This window comes from Anabrus simplex, chromosome 13 (assembly GCF_040414725.1).
Source record: "Anabrus simplex isolate iqAnaSimp1 chromosome 13, ASM4041472v1, whole genome shotgun sequence".
NCBI lineage: Eukaryota > Metazoa > Arthropoda > Insecta > Orthoptera > Tettigoniidae > Anabrus > Anabrus simplex.
In genome coordinates, this window is record NC_090277.1 from 590,299 (window position 1) to 611,765 (window position 21,467).

The 21,467-nt window shown below is 41.9% G+C and overlaps 1 protein-coding gene across 1 annotated transcript in view; it reads left to right on the forward strand.

Annotated features, from left to right (window-relative positions):
- Positions 1–17,538, forward strand: part of LOC136884840 (uncharacterized) — a 120,870-nt gene extending 103,332 nt beyond the window's left edge. The window contains exon 6 of the mRNA XM_068230149.1: positions 17,518–17,538. Within this exon, the coding sequence (XP_068086250.1) occupies positions 17,518–17,538 (21 nt within the window). The remainder of the gene's footprint in view (positions 1–17,517) is intronic.
- Positions 17,539–21,467: the final 3,929 nt, after the last annotated feature.

The window sequence follows — 21,467 nt, forward strand, 5'->3', positions numbered from 1 at the left end:
GAAATGAAGAATTTCAAATATTATCTCAGCACAATAATGAGCATCCTCTACGTACTACGCACACACTTGAAAACCAGAACTCAGTGTCACCAAACTTAAATATCCATCACATCCATACCCCAGCTTGAATATAGTATATACACATTAAAATAATAGTAACAGAAATAGCTAATTAAACATATTTGCCAGTAGGTCGAGTGCCAAGATAACTTAACACGTAGTTGAGCAAATACTACCACTTTACTAACATCAAATAAAACAACCTACTTAACTACGAATATACACTAAAGGAATAACATGTATAATAGGGCCAACGGAGCAAAGCAAGTCTGTGTTCCGCAGGTCGCAATCGTCGGCGGCGGGCTACGACGCTCCGTTTCGGCTCTCGAGCCAGCCAGCTCCCTGGTTGATCCTGCCAGTAGTCATATGCTTGTCTCAAAGATTAAGCCATGCATGTCTCAGTGCAAGCCGAATTAAGGTGAAACCGCGAATGGCTCATTAAATCAGTAATGGTTCCTTAGATCGTACCACTTTACTTGGATAACTGTGGTAATTCTAGAGCTAATACATGCAAACAAGAGTCCCGACCAGAAGTGGAAGGGACGCTTTTATTAGATCAAAATCAATCGGCCGGCTCGTCCGGTCCGTTTGCCTTGGTGACCCTGAATAACTTTGGGCAGATCGCACGGTCCTCGTACCGGCGACGCATCTTTCATATGTCTGCTTTATCAACTGTCGATGGTAGGTTCTGCGCCTACCATGGTTGTAACGGAGTAGTATAATTGGATGGTTCGGCGGCCACCACCACCACCGGGTCCCAGAGGCCTTCTCCACCACCACCACAGCCCGAGGCCTCCCAGGGGCCTCCTCCACCACAGCCGGAGGCCTCTTCTAGTGCTGCCAACTTAACTTAACTAGCGCAAAATTTGAATTGGTAAACAAAGCCACGTGCATTTTTTCACAGCCACGTGCTTTTTGACAGACAACAACGCATCGCTAACATCAGTACTGCCATCTTGACTGGCCTAAACCTCAGTGGTACCAACTTAACCGAACTAGCGCGAGATTTGAATAGGTAAACAAAGCCACGTGCTTTTTGACAGACAACAACGCATCGCTAACCTCAGTGCTGCCATCTTGACGGGCCTAAACCTTAATGCTACCAACTTAAACTCACTAGCGCGAGATTTGAATCGGTAAACAAATCCACGTGCTTTTTGACAGCTGTCATCCGCCATCTTTAATCCATAGAGTACAGTGCTGCCCTCTTTAGCTACTTACCTTTGAAATGTGGTGGCGACTAACTTGAAAAATGCTATTTTACAGCAGCCATCTTTAATCCAGAGAGCACCGTGCTGCCCTCTTTAGCTAGATACCTTTGAATTCCACGTGACAGCAGCCATCTTTAAACAAGAGAGCACCGTGCTGCCCTCTTTGTGGCGATGGCAAATTCCACGTGCTCTTGTTTGGAAACAAACTCTCGTGCTTTCTTCTGACAGCTGTCATCCGCCATCTTACATCACAAATATCAGTGCTGCACTCTTTAGCTAGATACCTTTGAAATGTGGTGGCGGCAATTTGAAAAATTCTATGTGCTCTTGTTTGGAAATAAAGCCACGTGCTTTTTTGACAGCTGTCATCCACCATCTCTAATCAATAGAGCACTGTGCTGCTATCATGCGGGCAATTTCGTCAGCTGTCATCCGCCATCTTTAATCTATAGAGCACCGTGCTGCCCTCTTTATGACATGTAGTAGCGGGCAATTTGAAAAGTTCTGTTAGCTGTCATCCGCCATCTTTAATCAAGAGAGCACCGTGCTGCCATCTTTAGCTAGATACCTTTGAAATGTGGTGGCGGCAATTTGAAAAATTCTATGTGTTCTGGTTTACTAAACAAAGCCACGTACTTAATTGACAGCTGTCATCCACCATCCTTAATCAATAGAGCACTGTGCTGCTATCATGCGGGCAATTTCGTCAGCTGTCATCCGCCATCTTTAATCTACAGAGTACCGTGCTGCCCTCTTTATGACATGTAGTAGCGGGCAAATTGAAAAGTTCTGTTAGCTGTCATCCGCCATCTTTAATCAAGAGAGCACCGTGCTGCCATCTTTAGCTAGATACCTTTGAAATGTGGTGGCGGCAAATTGAAAAATTCCACGTGCTCTTGTTTAGTAAACAAACTCACGCGCTTTTTGTCAGCTGTCATCCGCCATCTTAGATCGCAAACCGCAGTGCTACACTCTTTAGGTACATACCTTTGAAATATGATGGAGGAAAATTTAAAAAGAAAAATTCTACAGCAGCCATCTCTCGACGCTAATTGGACAAGATGGTGGCTATACATGACTCCTTAAAGGTGCTTATGCAAGATGGCCACTATACATAGGTTCTTATGAGACCCCCTTGGGATGCTTGCGCAAGATAGCGGTTATACAAGGCACCTTATGAGACGCCCTAGAGATGCTTGCGCAAGATGGCGGTTGCTCTTATGAGGCGGCGTAAGGGTCCTTGCACAAGATGGCTAGAGACGCCGTAAGGATGCTTGCGTAAGATGGCGGACGCAAGATGGCGGCTATACACGAATCCTTATGAGACGCCTTAAGAGTGCTTACGCAAGATGGCTGCTGCTCTTATGAAGAAAGCTAGCTTAGAGGCTAACGTGTCGTGCTAGTTCGATTCGTTAAATTTGGGGCTTAAATGCAAAATGTTAAATATCTCGAAAACGGTGCGTCGTAGAGCAAAACGGACAAAATTTTTCTACCCAATACCTCGTTTCGCAGTACGGGGAACATGAAGAAAAACATAGTCTATTGATGAGATCAACGGTTCGGTTCCTACTTAAGCCCTTTGGCATTCGCTCTGTTTTAGCTTGTATTGAAGCAAGTCTTCGTGACATGATCAGGTCTAGCTATGGTAGAGAGTATAACGTGCCGTGCAGGTTCGATTCATTAAATTTGGGGCTTAAATACAAAATGTTAAATATCTCGAAAACGGACAAAAAAATTCCACCCAATACCTAGGTTTGCAGTATCAGGAACATGATAGCATAAGAAAATCATAGTCTAATGATGAGATCGACGGATAGATTCATACTTAGGCAGCTATCTAATTCTACAAGATGGCGGCTATACATAGCTTCTTATGAGACAGCTTAAGAGCGCTTGCACAAGATGGCTGCTGCTCTTATGAGACGCCCTAGGGGTGTTTGCGCAAGGTAGCAGCGACAAGACGGTGACTATACACAGCTCCTTATGATACGGCCTAGAGGTGCTCACACAAGATGGTGGCTGCTCTGATGAAGAAATCTAACTTTGCATCGTGCTGGTATCTTTACAGCACTAAACCTCATACCTTTGAAATATGGTGGCGGGTAATTTGAAAAATTCTACGTGCTTTTTCTTAACACCAGCTATCTTTAAACAATAGCGGCTATACATAAGCTGTTAAGGCCTCCTCTTATGTCAAGGCATAACTCTATCGAACAAGTTTAAACCTGCATCGGAATAGCTAGAGTAAGCATGTGCTGCAGTGATGACGTCATTATGCATGTTTAGACTTGCAAATCACAAAAGAAACGTAACAAGACTAGAATCGAACACTGCACACTATGCCGTTAACTTTATCATGTGATCGGAACATTGATTGAAATGTTAAAACACTAAATACGTGATCAAGACCAAAACAGAACACTGTACTCGATACAGCATGTGTTTAGAACATGTCAGGGGTACCTTTGTTCTAAGAAGATTATATTACCGCACATTCCTTGTAGGGCTAATAGGCTAAAGGGCTAATGGGCAAAAGGGCTAAGGGGCTAGGGTGCCTCTCCTCTCTTTATCCGGGCTTGAGACCGGCTCTACAACTAGAGGTGGAGTTAACACCCTAAGGAAGGGAGAATGTTGGGAAATAATCTATACGAATATAGCTACTCGATCGACTATATACTACAGATGGATGACTTAGGTGAGGGTAAGCGCTTACTTAATAATACCTACACGACGTAATTCATGCTCTATTTCAAAAATACCTTCTTTGTACTGTGTGTAACCAGCATCATGATAGGCTCTTAGCAGTTGTAAACGTTTTACGAGTACGTTGGGGTCTTTACAGTATCTTATATCTCCATAGGGTAACAGAGGTTTGTTGTGAACTTTGAGTCTATATGCAGACAGTTGAAGTGTAGGGACTTGTTTTGATGTAATACGTGCTTCAGCAGTAGCGTTTCTAGGCACAAACTTAACTTGTTTCGATAGCGATGAAGCGTTGAAATTTCCTTCTTCTTTACCTTGTATCTCTTCTTGAGATGATTGCACTGCGACAGAACGTGTAGTAGGCTTAGGAAATGAAGTAAAATCATCAAGCTGTAATGGCAATGAAACATTAATATCTTCTTCTTCTTCTACTTTCCCTTTACTACTGTTTCGATCAACATCATTATCCTTATTATCATAATCATGATCTTGCCTCTCTTTATCTTGAAGTTTGTGCTTAGTAACGGAACTTGTAGCAGGCATAGACAACAAGGGAGAATTAAAAATCTCTCGCAGAGGTGTACTTTTTAAACATAAATCAGTGTTCGCTTGAATATGGTCTTTGTATTTTGTTCCCGATGAAGCTACATTACACGCGGCTTCATGACGTTGAGCGTTGTATGCGTTCTTGAACTCTCTTGTACAATGTTTGCATTGAAAAATTGTCCTACATGATATCTCATGACGTCTCTTGTGATAGCTTCGGGAAAATGCGTTTCCACACTCTTCGCAAATATACCTAGAAATAGGTTTTTCCATGACGGACTTTTATCTTCTGCTGACAGATTCTCTTTTAAATCTACTTGACATTTGTTACTCTCTACTTCGATGATGCGAACAGCTTATCGATTAACAGTAAACTAACACAAAAGCGTATAACCAAGGTAGCAACAGTAAGGTTTAAGCCCATCAAGATGGCAAGAGTGAGGTTAGCAATGTTCTGTTGTTGGATTTTAAATTCCGCACTATAACATGCATAAGGTGGCAGCCTTGAGGTTTACCGCCGTCAAGATGGCAGCAGTGAGGTTAGCGACGCTCTATTGTCCTTTAAAGTGAGGTTAGGGGCCATCAAGCCGACAGCTGTCAAAAAAGCACGTGGCTTTGTTTACTAAACAAGAGCACGTGGCTTTGCATTTAAGCCCCAAATTTAATGAATCGAACTAGCACGACACGTTAGCCTCTAAGCTAGCTTTCTTCATAAGAGCAGCAGTCATCTTGCGCAAGCACCCTTAAGGCGTCTCATAAGGAGTCGTGTATAGCCGCCATCTTGCGTCCGCCATCTTACGCAAGCATCCTTACGGCGTCTCTAGCCATCTTGTGCAAGGACCCTTACGCCGCCTCATAAGAGCAATCGCCATCTTGCGCAAGCATCTCTAGGGAGTCTCATAAGGAGCCTTGTATAACCGCTATCTTGCGCAAGCATCCCAAGGGGGTCTCATAAGAACCTATGTATAGTGGCCATCTTGCATAAGCAACTTTAAGGAGTCATGTATAGCCACTATCTTGTGCAATTAGCGTCGAAAGATGGCTGCTGTAGAATTTTTTTATTATCCGCCACCATATTTCAAGTGTAACACTGAGGTTTGCGATCTAAGATGGCGGATGACAGCTGACAAAAAGCGCGTGAGTTTGTTTACTAAACTTGAGCACGTGGAATTTTTCAATTTGCCACCACCACATTTCAAAGGTATCTAGCTAAAGATGGCAGTACGGTGCTCTCTTGATTAAAGATGGCGGATGAAGCTAACAGAACTTTTCAAATTGCCCGCTACTACATGTCATAAAGAGGGCAGCACGGTGCTCTGTAGATTAAAGATGGCGGATGACAGCTGACGAAATTGCCCGCATGATTGCAGCACAGTGCTCTATTGATTCAAGATGGTGGATGACAGCTGTCAAAAAAGCACGTGGCTTTGTTTACTAAACAAGAGCACATAGAATTTTTCAAATTGCCGCCACCACATTTCAAAGGTATCTAGCTAAAGATGACAGCACGGTGCTCTCTTGATTAAAGATGGCGGATGACAGCTAACAGAACTTTTCAAATTGCCCCGCTACTACATGTCATCAACAGGACAGCACGGTGCTCTGTAGATTAAAGGTGGCCGATGACAGCTGACGAAATTGCCCGCTTGATAGCTGCACAGTGCTCTATTGATTAAAGATGGTGGATGACAGCTGTCAAAAAGCACGTGGCTTTGTTTCCAAACAAGCGCACATAGAATTTTTCGAATTGCCGCCACCACATTTCAAAGGTATCTAGCTAAAGAGTGCAGCACTGGGGTTTGTGATGCAAGATGGCGGATGACAGCTGTCAGAAAAAAGCATGTGAGTTTGTTTCCAAACAAGAGCACGTGGAATTTGCCACCGCCTCAAAGAGGGCAGCACGGTGCTCTCTTGATTAAAGATGGCTGCTGTCACGTGGAATTCAAAGGTATCTAGCTAAAGAGGGCAGCACGGTTCTCTCTGGATTAAAGATGGCTGCTGTAAAAAAGCATTTTTCAAATTATCCGCCACCACATTTCAAAGGTAAGTAGCTAAAGAGGGCAGCACTGTGCTCTATGGATTGAGGATGGCGGATGACAGCTGTCAAAAAGCACGTGGATTTGTTTACCGATTCAAATCTCGCGCGAGTGTGTTTAAGTTTGTAGCATTATGGTTTAGGCCCGTCAAGATGGCTGCACTGAGGTTAGCGATGCGTTGTTGTCTGTCAAAAAGCACGTGGCTTTGTTTACCTATTCAAGTCTCGCGCTAGTTAGGTTAAGTTGGTACCAATGAGGTTTAGGCCCGTCTAGATGGCAGTGCTGAGGTTAGCGATGCGTTGTTGTCTGTCAAAAAGCACGTGGCTGTCAAAAAATGCACGTGGCTTTGTTTACCAATTCAAATTTCGCGCTAGTTAGGTTAAGTTGGCAGCACTGGAAGAGGCCTCTGGCTGTGGTGGAGGAGGCGCCTGGGAGGCCTCTGGCTGTGGTGGTGGTGGAGGAGGCCTCTGGGACCCGGTGGTGGTGGTGGCCGCCGAACCATCCAATTTTACTATTTAACGGGTAACGGGGAATCAGGGTTCAATTCCGGAGAGGGAGCCTAAGAAACGGCTACCACATCCAAAGAAGGCAGCAGGCGCACAAATTACCCACTCCCGGCACGGGGAGGTAGTGACGAAAAATAACGATACGGGACTCATCCGAGGCCCCGTAATCGGAATGAGTACACTTTAAATCCTTTAACGATTATCCATTGGAAGGCAAGTCTGGTGTCAGCAGCTGCGGTAATTCCAGCTCCAATAGCGTATATCAAAGTTGTTGCGGTTAAAAAGCTCGTAGTTGGATTTGTGTCCCACGCTGTCGGTTCGTCGCTCGTCGGTGTCTAACTCACATGGTTCGAGGGACGTCCTGCCGGTGGTGGTGAGTCGAAAGCGCGCGGCCGCCGTGGTTATCCGCGTGCGGTTCTTGCGCGCCGTAGGCGGACCCCGATGAAATCCTACCGCTGTGCTCTTCATTGAGTGTCGAATAATACAAATCCCATTTCTAGATGTGGTGATGTTTCAGGGCAATCACCCTATACCACTTCGGGCACACACAGTCTTAGCAACGGTCGAACCCGCCATCAGTACAACGCCAAGGTCTCTCTCTCGCCTTCACGCGCAGAATATCACCTTCAGCGTTCGCCGGTAAGAGCGACACTCGCTAGTCCAGTTACACGCCCTGGTGGCGCCCTCCAAAACCACTCTGCAGTAGCTATGCGCACTAATAGATGGCGTGTAAGTCGGCGTGGCAGACCAGAATGCTTATACCCTCAGCGGCAGTAATACACAGAACAACTATGTGAGGTAAAGTCACATTCGCCAGTAGGCTAACAGTTTCTGAGCTCTACCAGACACAGGGTTTACTAATCCAATACTTCACATAGAGTAGAATTATTGTCTCATATAATGTTGGTAATATTACAGTTCCGCACAGTCGTTAGGCCGGGAACACGAAGCCCATGGCAGAAAGCAATAATTCACCCAAAATTATGAGTGCGGGTAAAGGATACAATATAATAAATGTTGCATAGACAGTAGATTGTCCAAGGTAGATCGCATAACAAGCGTACTTAGTAAAATAACGCTTCAGTGTTCATCGACATCACATGGTTACCCATCATGCAGTGCGTTCATTTTCTTGTGATCGACGCAGTAATTAATTTTACCAGGTCTGGTCTTTGAAAACACAAGGTAAGATATATTGCAGCTTCCCCAATTTGTTGAGAAAGATGTGTATAACAGTTTTCGTAAAAAGTGCGGTTGATTATGCACTAGCTTACATACATCGTAGTTGCCTGACAAGGCACGTTAACATCCTTGTGTCCAGTGTGGTAATATTTCAACCAAGTATAATATTCGACAACACATATTAGCGATTATTGGATAGTGCCAAATGGATGTGGTATGAAGTTTCATGAAGAGTGCAAACTGGACATACAGTATCTTACACAGTATCTTACACACACACTGTAATATATGTGAATAACAATTAAAATCATTAATAACCATTCCCATATATTTAAGTAGTCAAGTATGAATAAAATACTTAATCGCCTCACACTGGGAGCCATTATTAATATAATGTTAACCCGCGGTTACTCGCATGCTGAGCAAGGCACTCACCTCTGTAGTATATTGGTTGTTGTTGGATTATTACATCACCTCTACTTTTGAAAATCCATATACCCTTCAAACAGATTGTTAAGAAGGGGAGGTGTCGGTTATTTTGTTTATCTTTGAAAACCAAGACCGCAAATCCATTATTAGGCGCGCAGTGCATGTTTGGTGAGCGGTACGATCAATACCGAGTAACAGTGCTACTCACATTTCGTGCATTGTAATAAGTCAAGCTTTGTCTTATGCTTGCAGTTAATGTGAAATGTTTATTTTGTGGCTGTTGTTAGTGAAGTTATTTAAGTTATAATGGCACACCGATCAGATACTTTTGTAGTTGGGTGAAACGTTGAAGGAAGTGGATTTCAACATCGAAATTGATAATAATGAAACATATGAGGTTTACGAACGTGATTTTAACTCTGAAACAGTGTGTCTGCAAGTTCTAAGAAAGAAGAGGCACTTCGTTGATTGAAGGCTGTATCGTTTTAGGAAAGAATAGAATTACCAAGTGGGGTCTCCATGCTCCCTCTACAAATGTTCGATCCCGGAAACAAAATTTTCAAACTTTGTTCTAGGAATGATGCTGAAAGCAACAGAAGTGATGAATGCTGTAAAATGTTTGTTTCGTATTATGCTGGATTATATATTCGCATTAGTTCATACTCCTATTTCAAATTTGTTTAAATTTAAGCATTCTTGTTCCTAAATAAATTGTTTTTCTACCACTTAGTCCCATTTCTTGACAAGAGCTCGGGGATATAGCGTCGCATGTTTTACGGCTAGACGCCGTTCCTGACGCCAAACTGAGTTGAGCTTTAATGAAGATGACTAGAATGATAGCGAATGAAATTGGGTAAGCAAGTGTAAGGATTCAGTTTTGGCTTATAAATAGGAACCGTCCCGGCGTTTGCCTGAAAGTGTAAACGAGAAACAGCAGGAAGTCATTCTCAGGGCAGCCGGTGATGGGGTTCGAACCCTCGCGTCTCCCGAACGTAGAGATTGCCTCCATAGCCGTAGCGCGTTAACACATGCGGCCACTCCGCTCTCTCGTGTTCCTAAATAAATGTCTCAAATTATTTTTTCTTTCTTTCATTCTTTCTTTCCCTCTTTCTTTCTCAGTCTCTTTACCATCCATGGTTGGCTTTTCCCTCGGAATCAGCGAGAGATCCCACCTCTGCCGCCTCAAGGGCAGTGCCCCGGATCATGAAACATTGGGTCGGGTCATACAACTGGGGAGGAGGACCAGTACCTCTCCCAGGCGGCCTCACCAGCTATGCTGAACAGGGGCCATGTGTGGGATGGGATAGACAAGGATGAGGGAAGGAAGGGGCCGGGGCCTTAAGTTAGGTACCATCCCGACATTTGCCTGGAGAAGTGGGAAACCACGGAAAACCATTTCGAGGATAACTGAGGTGGTAATCGAACCCTCCTCTAATCAGTTAACCTTTCGAGGCTGAGTGGACCCGGGGCTCTGGAGGTGCCAGCTAATCACGCTAATCACCGGACCACAGAGGCGGACATGTCCCAAATTGACGTAGTGAAAATACCTCCATCTTTGTATGAGCATATTCTGGCCTCTGAACATAAAGGTGAGCGCTGCGCTCACCAGAGAGTAACGACGCGCGAAAAGACCTGGCAAGTAATGCCGGGTTCATAATTAATCATTGCAATAGGTTAAAATCAAATCAAATATGTTTAAAATACTTAACCGCCTCCCGCTTGGGCATCAAATGAAATCCATCTGAATAAAATACCAACATAATTAACCAAAATAAATTAATAAAATAATATTTCAAACTGTTCGTGATATGGGCCTCAGAGTTCACCAGAATATATCCCTCGAATTTTGGTAGAACATGATAATACTTTCTCTTCCAGGGCGCCTACACACAGCTGCGTACTGTTACATATTCTGCAGGCCTTTAACCTTCTGAAAACGGCTAAATAGGTAGGGACTGCACCTAGGTTCGTCCATAACTCCACTGATTCTAAAATCATTAACTATATTCTGAACAAAATCCGTGAATGTTCACCTCATCAACACACCAAAATGTACATAAAATAAACTTGCAAATATCGCTTGAAAGATCCACATTTACGTCATAATCAACAACAATAAAAACAGGGGGAAACCTAAAACGAGGACACAGCTACCATTTGCAGTCAGTCCGTTGAACAAATCATATCTACATATATATCTACAAGTACGCTTCACTGTCTCTGTGTATCAACATAACATGCACATTCTTATTATTGGCATAGTTATATCACTCAGATACTGTACTTTTATAATACTCTCTTCACTGACTCTAACACACGGTTTAAAGATACATCACTCGACCAACACACGCTTGCCGTTCCAGAACATAAATGATGGAAAGTCTGAAATACAGCACTCCATAGCTCTCAGGGACTTATCATACCAAGCCGCCACAAGTGATAGAATACGAAGTGCCTAAGCATTCCTCAGTTGTAGGTTATTACCACACTTCACCAACACAATTAGACCAGGTTCTACAATAGTTACATCTCCTCTCCTTCGCTGTTTAAAGTCAGGTTTTCTCCATCAAAGTTTGAAGTCCCGTCTAGTATGAAGCCAAGTCCAGTATGCTTCTCGTCGTTTGATCACATGATATATACCTCAGCTTCCCCCTTTTCTTACATGATACGTCTAGATTGATCCTGGCCATCCAATCACGACTAGGAGACCCTGTCAAGAGGAGGGCCTGAACCTCTTCCGGACCTCATGACATCAACAGGGCCACCACATCAAACTCTGGGCTATTCACATGACTCATAGGAACTTGCCGACTACAACATCAACAAGGCCACCTCATGGGACCCTGGGATATCCGCATGACTCATACAAATTTCCGAATTGAAATGAGCATGTTTCCCATCCGTTTGTTGTAAGCAAATTTCTCATATCACATAAGGATACCTTCCAGTTTAAAATATTAGGAATAAATACACAAATTAAATAATGATAAGAATAAAAATAACAATACATTGAAAACTGACATTACTAATATATCTTATTTCCGATACAGTGCAAGGGTGTGATATATGTACTGTCACAACACACACACTCATTGGATATTGGTCACACTCCCGTGTCGAAGGTTATAGTGCTTTGCCCGCCAATATATTTTTAGTATTTAATGTGGTCAATATTTCGTGAATAGAGCACACCCAATGGGCACCTGCTAAAAGACATTTGTAAGCTTCCGTACTCTTGTGGTGAACGTTTCGCCTGTATTCACTCCTTTCTTGACTGTCATAGTGCGTTTTGTGCAAATATATTTTTCGGGAACGCCAGTTCACGCATACCATTATTCGCCCAAACTCCCGTAACTAATGTCGTAAAGGGTTTCGTGATAAGTGCACGCTTTATGAACAACTGCTTACAGATATTGTAGAGCTTCCACACACTTGTGGTGAGCGTTTCCCCTGATATCTAATCTTTAAACACACGTGCCTACGACATTTTAAAGAGCGTGGTGGTAAGTTATTCAATAAATCTAGTCTTCGAATGCACCAGGTCACTTTTAACGGAAAATGCTCAACTATTGTTCCGAATGAGGTAAAAGCTTTAGTGAAGAGGCTTGTCTCGAAAACATCCGGTGCGTCATCCCAAGCTACGATCACACTGTTGATGTCAATGTGATGGTAAATTTTCTCAGCGTGCAATAAATCTACGTATTCTGACCTGTGGTATATAACGGTTACGTTATTCTGAAGAATTTTGTGGAACCTCTCTTACTCATGTAACGAGTGTGGTAATTATTATAAACACCTGCTCACTCAGTCTCCAGAATAGCTGCTTCTGTGTAATAAGTGCGGTAGTAGGATTCATAGAACTCTTACCTTAAGAAGAACTCACCCGCTAACACTGCAGGTTGATCAAGCTACTTTAATAAATGATTTAAAAACGTTTACACACAAGACTCCTTTTCGGAGTAGCTCATCTTAGTGAGCATCCACACTGATGTTATGTATCATTGTTCTTTTTGTTAGTCATGGGCGCCCGCAGGATCTTTTCCAGGAGGGGGCACATTAACAATTTTCTTGAATATAAAAACCAATATAACGTCAGCAACATTAAATTGTTTACAGAAACTTCCAGTTATTACATATGCTAGATGACTGTCAGTAATTTCAGTTTATGGAATAATCTGGTATGACATTAAGCAATTGAACATCAACATCTTTAGAATTCCAGGGGGGGGCAAGTGCCCCCCCTTGCGGGCGCCCATGTTTTTAGTACACTCGCAAGGAACACGTACTTAGACCCTATCGGTATCGCCCGTGTTGTTATTTGGTACGTTTCAACGTTATTTCGATATTGTGTCTATCACAACAAGCCCGCTCGTTTATGTTACGATTTTCACCCTGTTGTTGTAGGGTTAACATGGTTTGGGCTAACGCCCATCCATAGTGATGTGTACAGTAGTCAATTTTCTCAGTGGTACAATCGTGGATGTCACCAGTCCATTAACTCACGTGTCAGGCCGCACATTTGTCATGTGTTGAGCGCCACGTTTTTCTAAGAGGTCTTTCATTAAACAACAGCCGGGATGTGTGATTCAGTAACGTTATTGTTATTATTACATAACGTTCTTATCTCTCTCTAGAGAAGTGTCGTGGATTTTTGCTGTGCCTCGAAGTTTGTTTGCCCAAAATGTTCCCCTTAATGATCTATTTACTTACTATGGAGTATGGCTGATTGGATGTTCGATTTGTGAAAATATCATTAAAAGTGCAATTGTGAGAAAACAACACAGGAAGTAGATCTTTGCTCTCTTTTATGCATAGAATAATTTTGTTGCCGCTCAGCAACCTACAGTTGCACCCTTCGAGCTCGAGACACTCCAAAATACTGTTATGCACATGCTCTATAATAGTGCTCCGTGCTATAGTCTACAAATTGTTAAGCCTCAAATCTGTTAAATGTGTAGTGTTAGTAATTGTGAAATATAATATCATGAGGGGTGGCACAGGGGCACAAGCAGGTAATTTTTATTTAATATTTTACCGGTATTTTATTTTAGGGGACGAGATACCCTCGTACTGCAGTAAACGGAATTCAAAATATTAGAGAATTGGCATTCATGAGGAGAAAGCAACACAAATGCGAAGCCAACTTGAGATAAGTGAGCATTAGAAATTATACACTCGGATATTATTATTTACTTGCCATTAGTCGTACACAATTCATGTATACTACCAGCTACCATGGACAGATCTTTTAGATGTAGGATTTTTATCTACGTACGCTGGTCCTTTCATAAATAATTTTCGAGACATCCTTCCTCTCCATAGTAGGATGTCAATCGATTTAGCTTTATGTAGAACCTGCCAACGTCATTACAGTCATCGAGGTCGAAATACTGATGATGATTGGGATGGACCAAATCCGAGGATTGAACACTGCACACAGTGTATGGATGAACTTTTCCTGGTACATAATGATGATGATGATTCAGAAAAGGAACGAACCCAATGAATAATAACAAAGTAAGAAGTGCATTATCTTCTTTGTAAAGCATAACATACTTAGCATAATATATTTTTGAATATTTTGTTTAATTTCAATGTTACAGAAGGCATTACAATTTCGGACGCATGCCGCAGAAAGTTGTTAAGAAGCATACTAACCTTGTCAGCAGTAAAACGAAAACTGTTGTAGTACATTGTAAATAAGTATTTCATTGCATTCAAATTGTACTTATTGCATTCCTTTGGCTCCTTACACCTACTCATTCTTGACAAAACGATCAAGTCTAAACATGCACAACTATGATGACGTCACCGCTGCAACACGCGCACACTCTTGCCTTCGCGATGCCTTTTTAAACTTGTTCGATAGGGACATGCCTTAACAGAGGAGAAGGCCATAACAGCCTATGTATAGCCGCCATCTTGTGCAGTAGCCTCTAAGCTAGCTTTCTTCATAACAGTAGCCGCCATCTTGTGCAGTAGCCTCTAGGCTAGCTTTCTCCATAAGAGCCTATGTATAGCAGCCATCTTGCGCAATCGCCCCAATGTCGTCTCATAGGACCCCATGTATAGCCACCATCTTGTGTAATCGCCCCATGGCCGGCATCTCTAACAGCATCTTAGTTTAAAAACTAAGTTAATAGTATTTTGAAAAGGACAGCTTGCTTTATAATTATGATCGCAGGAGGGGCAGCTTGTTTGCTTGCGGCGTGGCTAAGTCCCGCGCTATAAAGTTTTACCTCCGTCAAGATAGTAGTAGTAAGTCATGTACATGTAGTTAAAGTTGGTGGCTGACAACTGTCAAAAAGCACGTGGAATGTTCTCAAATTGCCCGCTACTACATGCCTCAGGTTGCAGGCATGTGGATTTAGCACCGTCAAGATGCCAGCACTGAAGTTTGCGGTCGTCTGTTGTTTAAAGATGGCAGCTTTTCAAAAAATCACGTGGATTTTTTCAAATTACCCACTACTAAGTAGATATAAAGTTTAGTGCCGTATAGATAGCAGCACGATGCTGTCTTGTTTAAAGATAGCCGCAGACAGCTGTCAAAAAAGCACGGCGTATTTTTCATATTGCTCGCCACCTCATTTCAAAGGTATGAGGTTTAGTGACGTAAAGGTAGCAGCACGATGCTCTGTTGAATAAAGATGGGAGTTGTCAAGAAAGAACGTGGAATTTTTTCAATTTGCCCGCCACCACATGTCAAAGGTATGAGGTTTACTGCCGTAAAGAGAGCAGCATGATGCTCTGTTGATTAAAGATGAGAGCTGCCAAAAAGCACGTGGAATTTTTCAAATTGCCCACTACCGCGTAATTAAGGTAGAAGCTAAAGATAGCAGCACGGTCCTCTGTTGTTTAAAGATGGCCGCTGACAGCTTTCATACAGCACGTGGCTTTGTATACAAAAAAAGAGCACGAGCCCGGGACTACATTTGAAAGGTATTAGCTAAAGATGGCAGCACAATGCTCTGTTGATTAAAGATGGCCGCTGTCAAAAAAGCACGTAGAACTTTTCAAATTGTCAGCCATCACATTTCAAATGTAGTGCCGTAAAAATAGCAGCACGATGCTCTGATGACTAAAGATGGGAGCTGTCCAAAAGCACGTAGATTTTTCAAATTGCCCGCCACCACATTTCAAAGGTAGTAGCTAAAGATGGCAGCACGATGCTCTGTTGATTAAAGATGGCCACTGTCAAAAAGCATGTGGCTTTGAAGAGCACGTGGAATTTCAAATTGCCCTCCACCGCATGCATGAGGATTTTCATAACAGCAGCCGTCATCTTGTGCCGTAGCCTCTAAGCCAGCTTTCTTCATAAGAGCTCATGTATTGCCGCCATCTTGCGCAAGCATCCCTACGGAGTCTCATAAGAAGCTATGTATAGACGACAGTTTGTGCAAGCACCCCTAGGCCGCCTCATAAGTAGCTATGCGTAGTCGGCATCTTGTGGCCGTCTTGCGCAAGCGTCCCTAGGGCGTCTCATAAGAGTCTATTTATAGCAGCCATCTTGGGGCCACCATCAGCGCCCTTAAGGCGTCTCAAAGGAACCATGTATAGCCGCCATCTTGTGCAGTTGACGTCGGTCAGGGCATCCGGCCGTAAAACTGTGGTTAGGCCCATCCATGAGGTTAGGCTTGCTCTCCTTCGCGTCAAAAGTTAGGTTAAGCCTATCGAAGTTAGCGGATGTGAGGTTAGGTTCACTCTTAGGGGTCAGGAAGGGTATTCGGCCGTTAAACTGAGGTTAGGCCCCTCCATGAGGTTAGGCTTGCTCTCTTACGCGTCGAAAGTTAGGTTAAGCCCATCCAAGATAGCGGATTGAGGTTAGGTTCGCTCTCTTAGGCGTGAGGAAGGGCACCCGCCCGTAAAACTGAGGTTAGGCCCCTCCATGAGGTTAGGCTTGCTCTCTTACGCGTTACAAGTTAGGTTAAGCCCATCCAAGATGGCGGATGTGAGGTTAGGCTCGCTCTCTTAGCCAGCGCTGTCTTCCGAGATCCTGTGGCCGCAGAACTCTCCAGTTATACTACTTTCAGTGTCGTGTTTAACCTTCAAGCTGACAGCTACTGGAAATGTAGTCAGATGTCGGAGGAAAGAATATGAGCGGTTTCGTGAGAATTGATAAAATGTACTCTCGTTCTTTCCATCTTAGATGTTAGGATAAAAACTTGCCACTGAATATTTCGTAGGCCACTTTGCAGTTACGGTGTGACCAGTTTTTACACTGAGATTCAAGTATGCAATTAGTGCTGTCTAGAAAGCAATTCCCTCCTTATATTGTCGTTGTGTGTTAAGGTTTTGAATCTCTTGGTACTAGTTGTTCAAGTTTTCCCTTTCCAACAGTAATGGTTGCATTTTCAGTTATTTATATATTTGGGTAAATGGCTGCTCGAATTTGAAGGCCTCATATTATCGCTATCCACAAGAGTTTTCGTCCAGTCGTAAAGTCTTTAGAGAATATATCTATTTTTAAAATTATTACCCTAGCGTTCAGACATTTTTGATTTGCAAATTGTAATTTCGGCCCTGTTTCATCACGCACCTCTACAGCGTGTGATACTTTTTTACTGAACGATAAAGTTCTTCATAAAGAGAGATTTACTTCTTTGCAGACAGTACAGATATTTCGATTGTCTAAATAAGCCAATAGATTAAGTTGTGTGATGCAGGTTATAGTGTGTGTGTTTCAAAATTAACACATTCTGCAAACAGCAAGAGATTTCATTCTGTAAACGCAATCGGTTATTCAGCCTGTTTATCAAAACGTGGAGACCTTGTCTCACTTGATCCTATTTCTATGCCTGTGGGCTCTAGGTTCTACTCATTGTGTAATTTTATGTTATTGTGCAGTTTGTTGACTTTGAGAAATGACATAATTGAAATAACTTCGAGTTTAAAAACTTTCGTATTTCGGACAAACACACGACGGCAGGTCTCTCGAACCAAATGACTCAGTTTGGCACTGCTGCTTTGCTATTTTACTCCTCCATCAAACCTGTCACGTCCAGTCTTATCGATCTTGCACATTTGCTACATACTCAGATCAACTGATGTGCTATTTTTGAGCATTAATGTTCGTCTGCCTCTTGCATCTATAATAATGTGCTGACATATTGAAATCCACAAACAAACGAACGTACCCTGCCTCTTCAATGTAAGTGGTTCGATAATAAAGAAATGTATGACTAATACTTTGTCCAGAATTATGTGATAATGTTGAGATTAATTTTATCTAATATCATTAATAATAATAATAGCGATAATAATAATAATACACTGGCCGAAAAAAATTATCCAAACACAGTGAAATAAGGAATGTACCGTACGGAAAGTTCGGCAATATATTTGTCGAGGTAACGTATTTAATTGATTAAAGGTGCAAGACTACTTGCTAATATCCGTGCGAGAAAAGCCATTGCAAGTATTCCATGCTGGTCCAAAACTAATTGGTGTAATCGCCTGACAGTTGAATTCAGGCATGCATTGTGTCGTACAGGTGCCGGATGTCAGCTTTTGTGATCGAGTTTCATGCCTTTTGCACTTGGTCGATCAATACAGGGACGGTTAATGCCGGTTGTCGATGACGCTGAAGTTGTCCTCCAGTGATATCTCATACGTGCTCGATTGGGGGCATATGGGGAGATCGAGCGGTCCAAGGCAACATCTCGACATCCTGTCGAGCACGTTGGGTTCCAACAGCAGCATGACGGCGTGCATTATCCTGATGGAAAACACCCCCGGGAATGCAGTTCACGATCGGCAGCACAACCGGTCGAATCACCAGACGGACGGACGTATACATCTGTTTCAAAAACTGTGCACCCTAGATAATAAACTTCAAGTTCTTCTCAACAAAGCCAATGCAGACAACAAGCCGCATAAAAATTCACTTAATACACAAATCCAACACCTACCCAAGTTCCATCCGCCATTTATCAATCTATCCAAAACAAATTTCGACAAAGAAAAAATAGACATCTTAGCGAAAGGACCTAAACATAATTGGCCTAATTACAACATAGCGAACATGGCCAAACGATTAGTAATAGAGACAAAAGCAGCCATTAATAAATTGCCCATCGATATTCAAGATGAAACCAGACACGAGGCTAAAAAAACAAATAAACAACATTTTCAGCACACCGACACACCTCTTACCTTCTACACAACTTCCAAACAGAAAAAAGATTCTTCAGCTTAAAGATAAAATCAGAAATTCAGAAACCATTATCACCAAAGCAGATAAAGGGAACGCTACTGTCGTAATGGACCAAGCAGACTATATCGGAAAAGCAAAAAATGTCTTCACAGAAAAATCTTTCACAGTTGTGGACAAAGGTCCTACTCACATCATTCAAAGACAATTAAAACAGGTACTTAGAGACACAAATTTTCTACTAACGGATAGTGAAAAGAATGAATGGATTAATATGAAACCTGGCCTGCCAACGGTTAAAGCGCAACCTAAGATTCATAAAGACGGAATTCCTATACGCCCGATAGTATATTTCGGACCTAGTCCACTTTACAAAACAGCTCAATTCATCCAACAGCTTTTGAGCAAACACTACACTTTCAAGGCGAACAAATCAGTCAAAAACACTCTTGAATTAATCCAACGTCTAGACAAATTTAAATTGCAACCATACCATACTATACATTCCTTTGACTTTACCAACATGTATGCAAATATCAAACCAGAAAAAGTTACACCAATTATTTTTTAAAAACTTACGTTCTCATAGTCAGCTCAGCCAACTTGAAATACCGGATCTCATGCCTATAATGAAACTATTAACTAGTAACAATTATTTCACATTCAATAAGATAATATACAAACAGGACGGATTGGCCATGGGTTCGCCGGCATCAGGCATTCTAGCCAGCATATACCTTGATCACTCAGAGTACACTAAAATAGAAGATGATACATGTAGATAACACATTTAATATCATGGATCAACGTGACACCGATGCAGCTACCACCTTAGCACATCTCAATGACATTGACGCGAACATTTAGTTCACAATAGAGTTTGAAAATAATAATACCCTCAATTTCTTAGACCTAACTATCACCAGACTCCCGCTTGCTTTTAAACATAAAATCTATAGAAAACCAACGCATATAGCTTTAACCATACAGCATGACTCCCTACACCCTTCTTGCCATAAGCGGGCTACTTATAATAGTTTAGTGCATCGTGCCTATAATGTTCCTATGTCAAAAGCAGAACTGAACAAAGAACTTAATATTATACGTATCATTGCAATACACAATGGTTTTAATCATGGTTTCATAGAACGCATAACACGTAAGTTTAAGCATCGACCCAAGATCAATTTGCAGAAAGAAAAAATGAAACCAGTAGCATTTGCAACCTTCACATTTAACCCGGATATTTACCGTGTTACCAACATATTCAAAATGAAAAACACAAAAATCGCCTTCAAAACTAACAATAGAAACCTGGATACATTCCATAATTCTAGCCGGGTCAACTGCTCCAATCCTTTCGAAAAATCAGCAGTGTATAGATTCCACTGTAATGATTGTTTCAGTGTCTACATAGGGCAAACTGGTAGATCCTTCAAAGTCAGATACAACGAACATATAAACGCCATTAAATACAAAAGATTTTCGGCAATAGGGCAGCATACGCACGAATATAAACATAACTTTTACGGCATTAACAACGATTTGGACATAGTTGAAACATTAAACAAGGGGCCTCTTTTAGATCTAACAGAGCAATTCTTCATTCTTTTGGACCAGTACTACAACTCAAATTTTAATCTTAATGAACTTTCTGAAAAACCTACTATTTTATTTGATTTATTCATTTCAGTAATTGGCAAGCTTAAAATTCCAAAAGATCAACCAATACACAAAACAGTTCGCAACATGCTGGCATATTATCACTACCGGAATCCACGCCCTCCCGACCCCTACTCTCCTGTTCAGGTCTTCTCACTTCCCCTTACCCCTACAAGGCACGCCCCGTTTCTCCGTTGATGCATGCAGCTTGTTGTCTGACATACCGCTCGGCCGTGGTGCCCGCCAGTCCTGTTTTAACCTTTCATCGATAGTGTGGTGCTTGAGGTGAGTTTCTGTTCTTTCTTTTCAAAAATTGCCTAACACCTTTCTTGATCCGTGTATGTTATCCTTATACAGCTATTATTTTCTTTTAGGTCCGATTGAATTAAGATCCTATAAGGTTACGTTTGACCGTTGAAAACATCGTGTTTCAAAAAAGTCAACCTTCGGCCTCAACCCACCTATATTCGAAGATATTACTGAAATTTTAGCCTCTATTGTTATATGATTTATCAAGTTAAGACATATCAGTAAGATTCCAACAACAATTACACTAAGAACAAGCTGTCCACCTGCTCTAAACATCTGACCAGTTTACAATGGCTATCTGAGTTTTACTAAGAGGAACTATTTTTATTTACATTGAATGTACAATGGTCTTCTCTCTATTTTATACTGTACAGTAATACTCTAAATGTGATAATTATGTATATAGGATTTAGCCTCACACGATAGAATGTTCTCAATGACTCTATATGGTGTTCAAGAGCAATAGAATAATGGTCATTTAACTATGTAGATGGTAAAAAAGGAAAAAAAGAAGGTCTTACATAACTTGGCAGCTATTGTAGCTCTATACATAGAAAATCATTAATCAACATTATTGGGTGATAAGAATATATTGAATTGTACATATAAAAACACTTATCTTAAATCTAGAATTCCAGATTTTCAGAATTTTAATATGTTTTTAGAGATATTG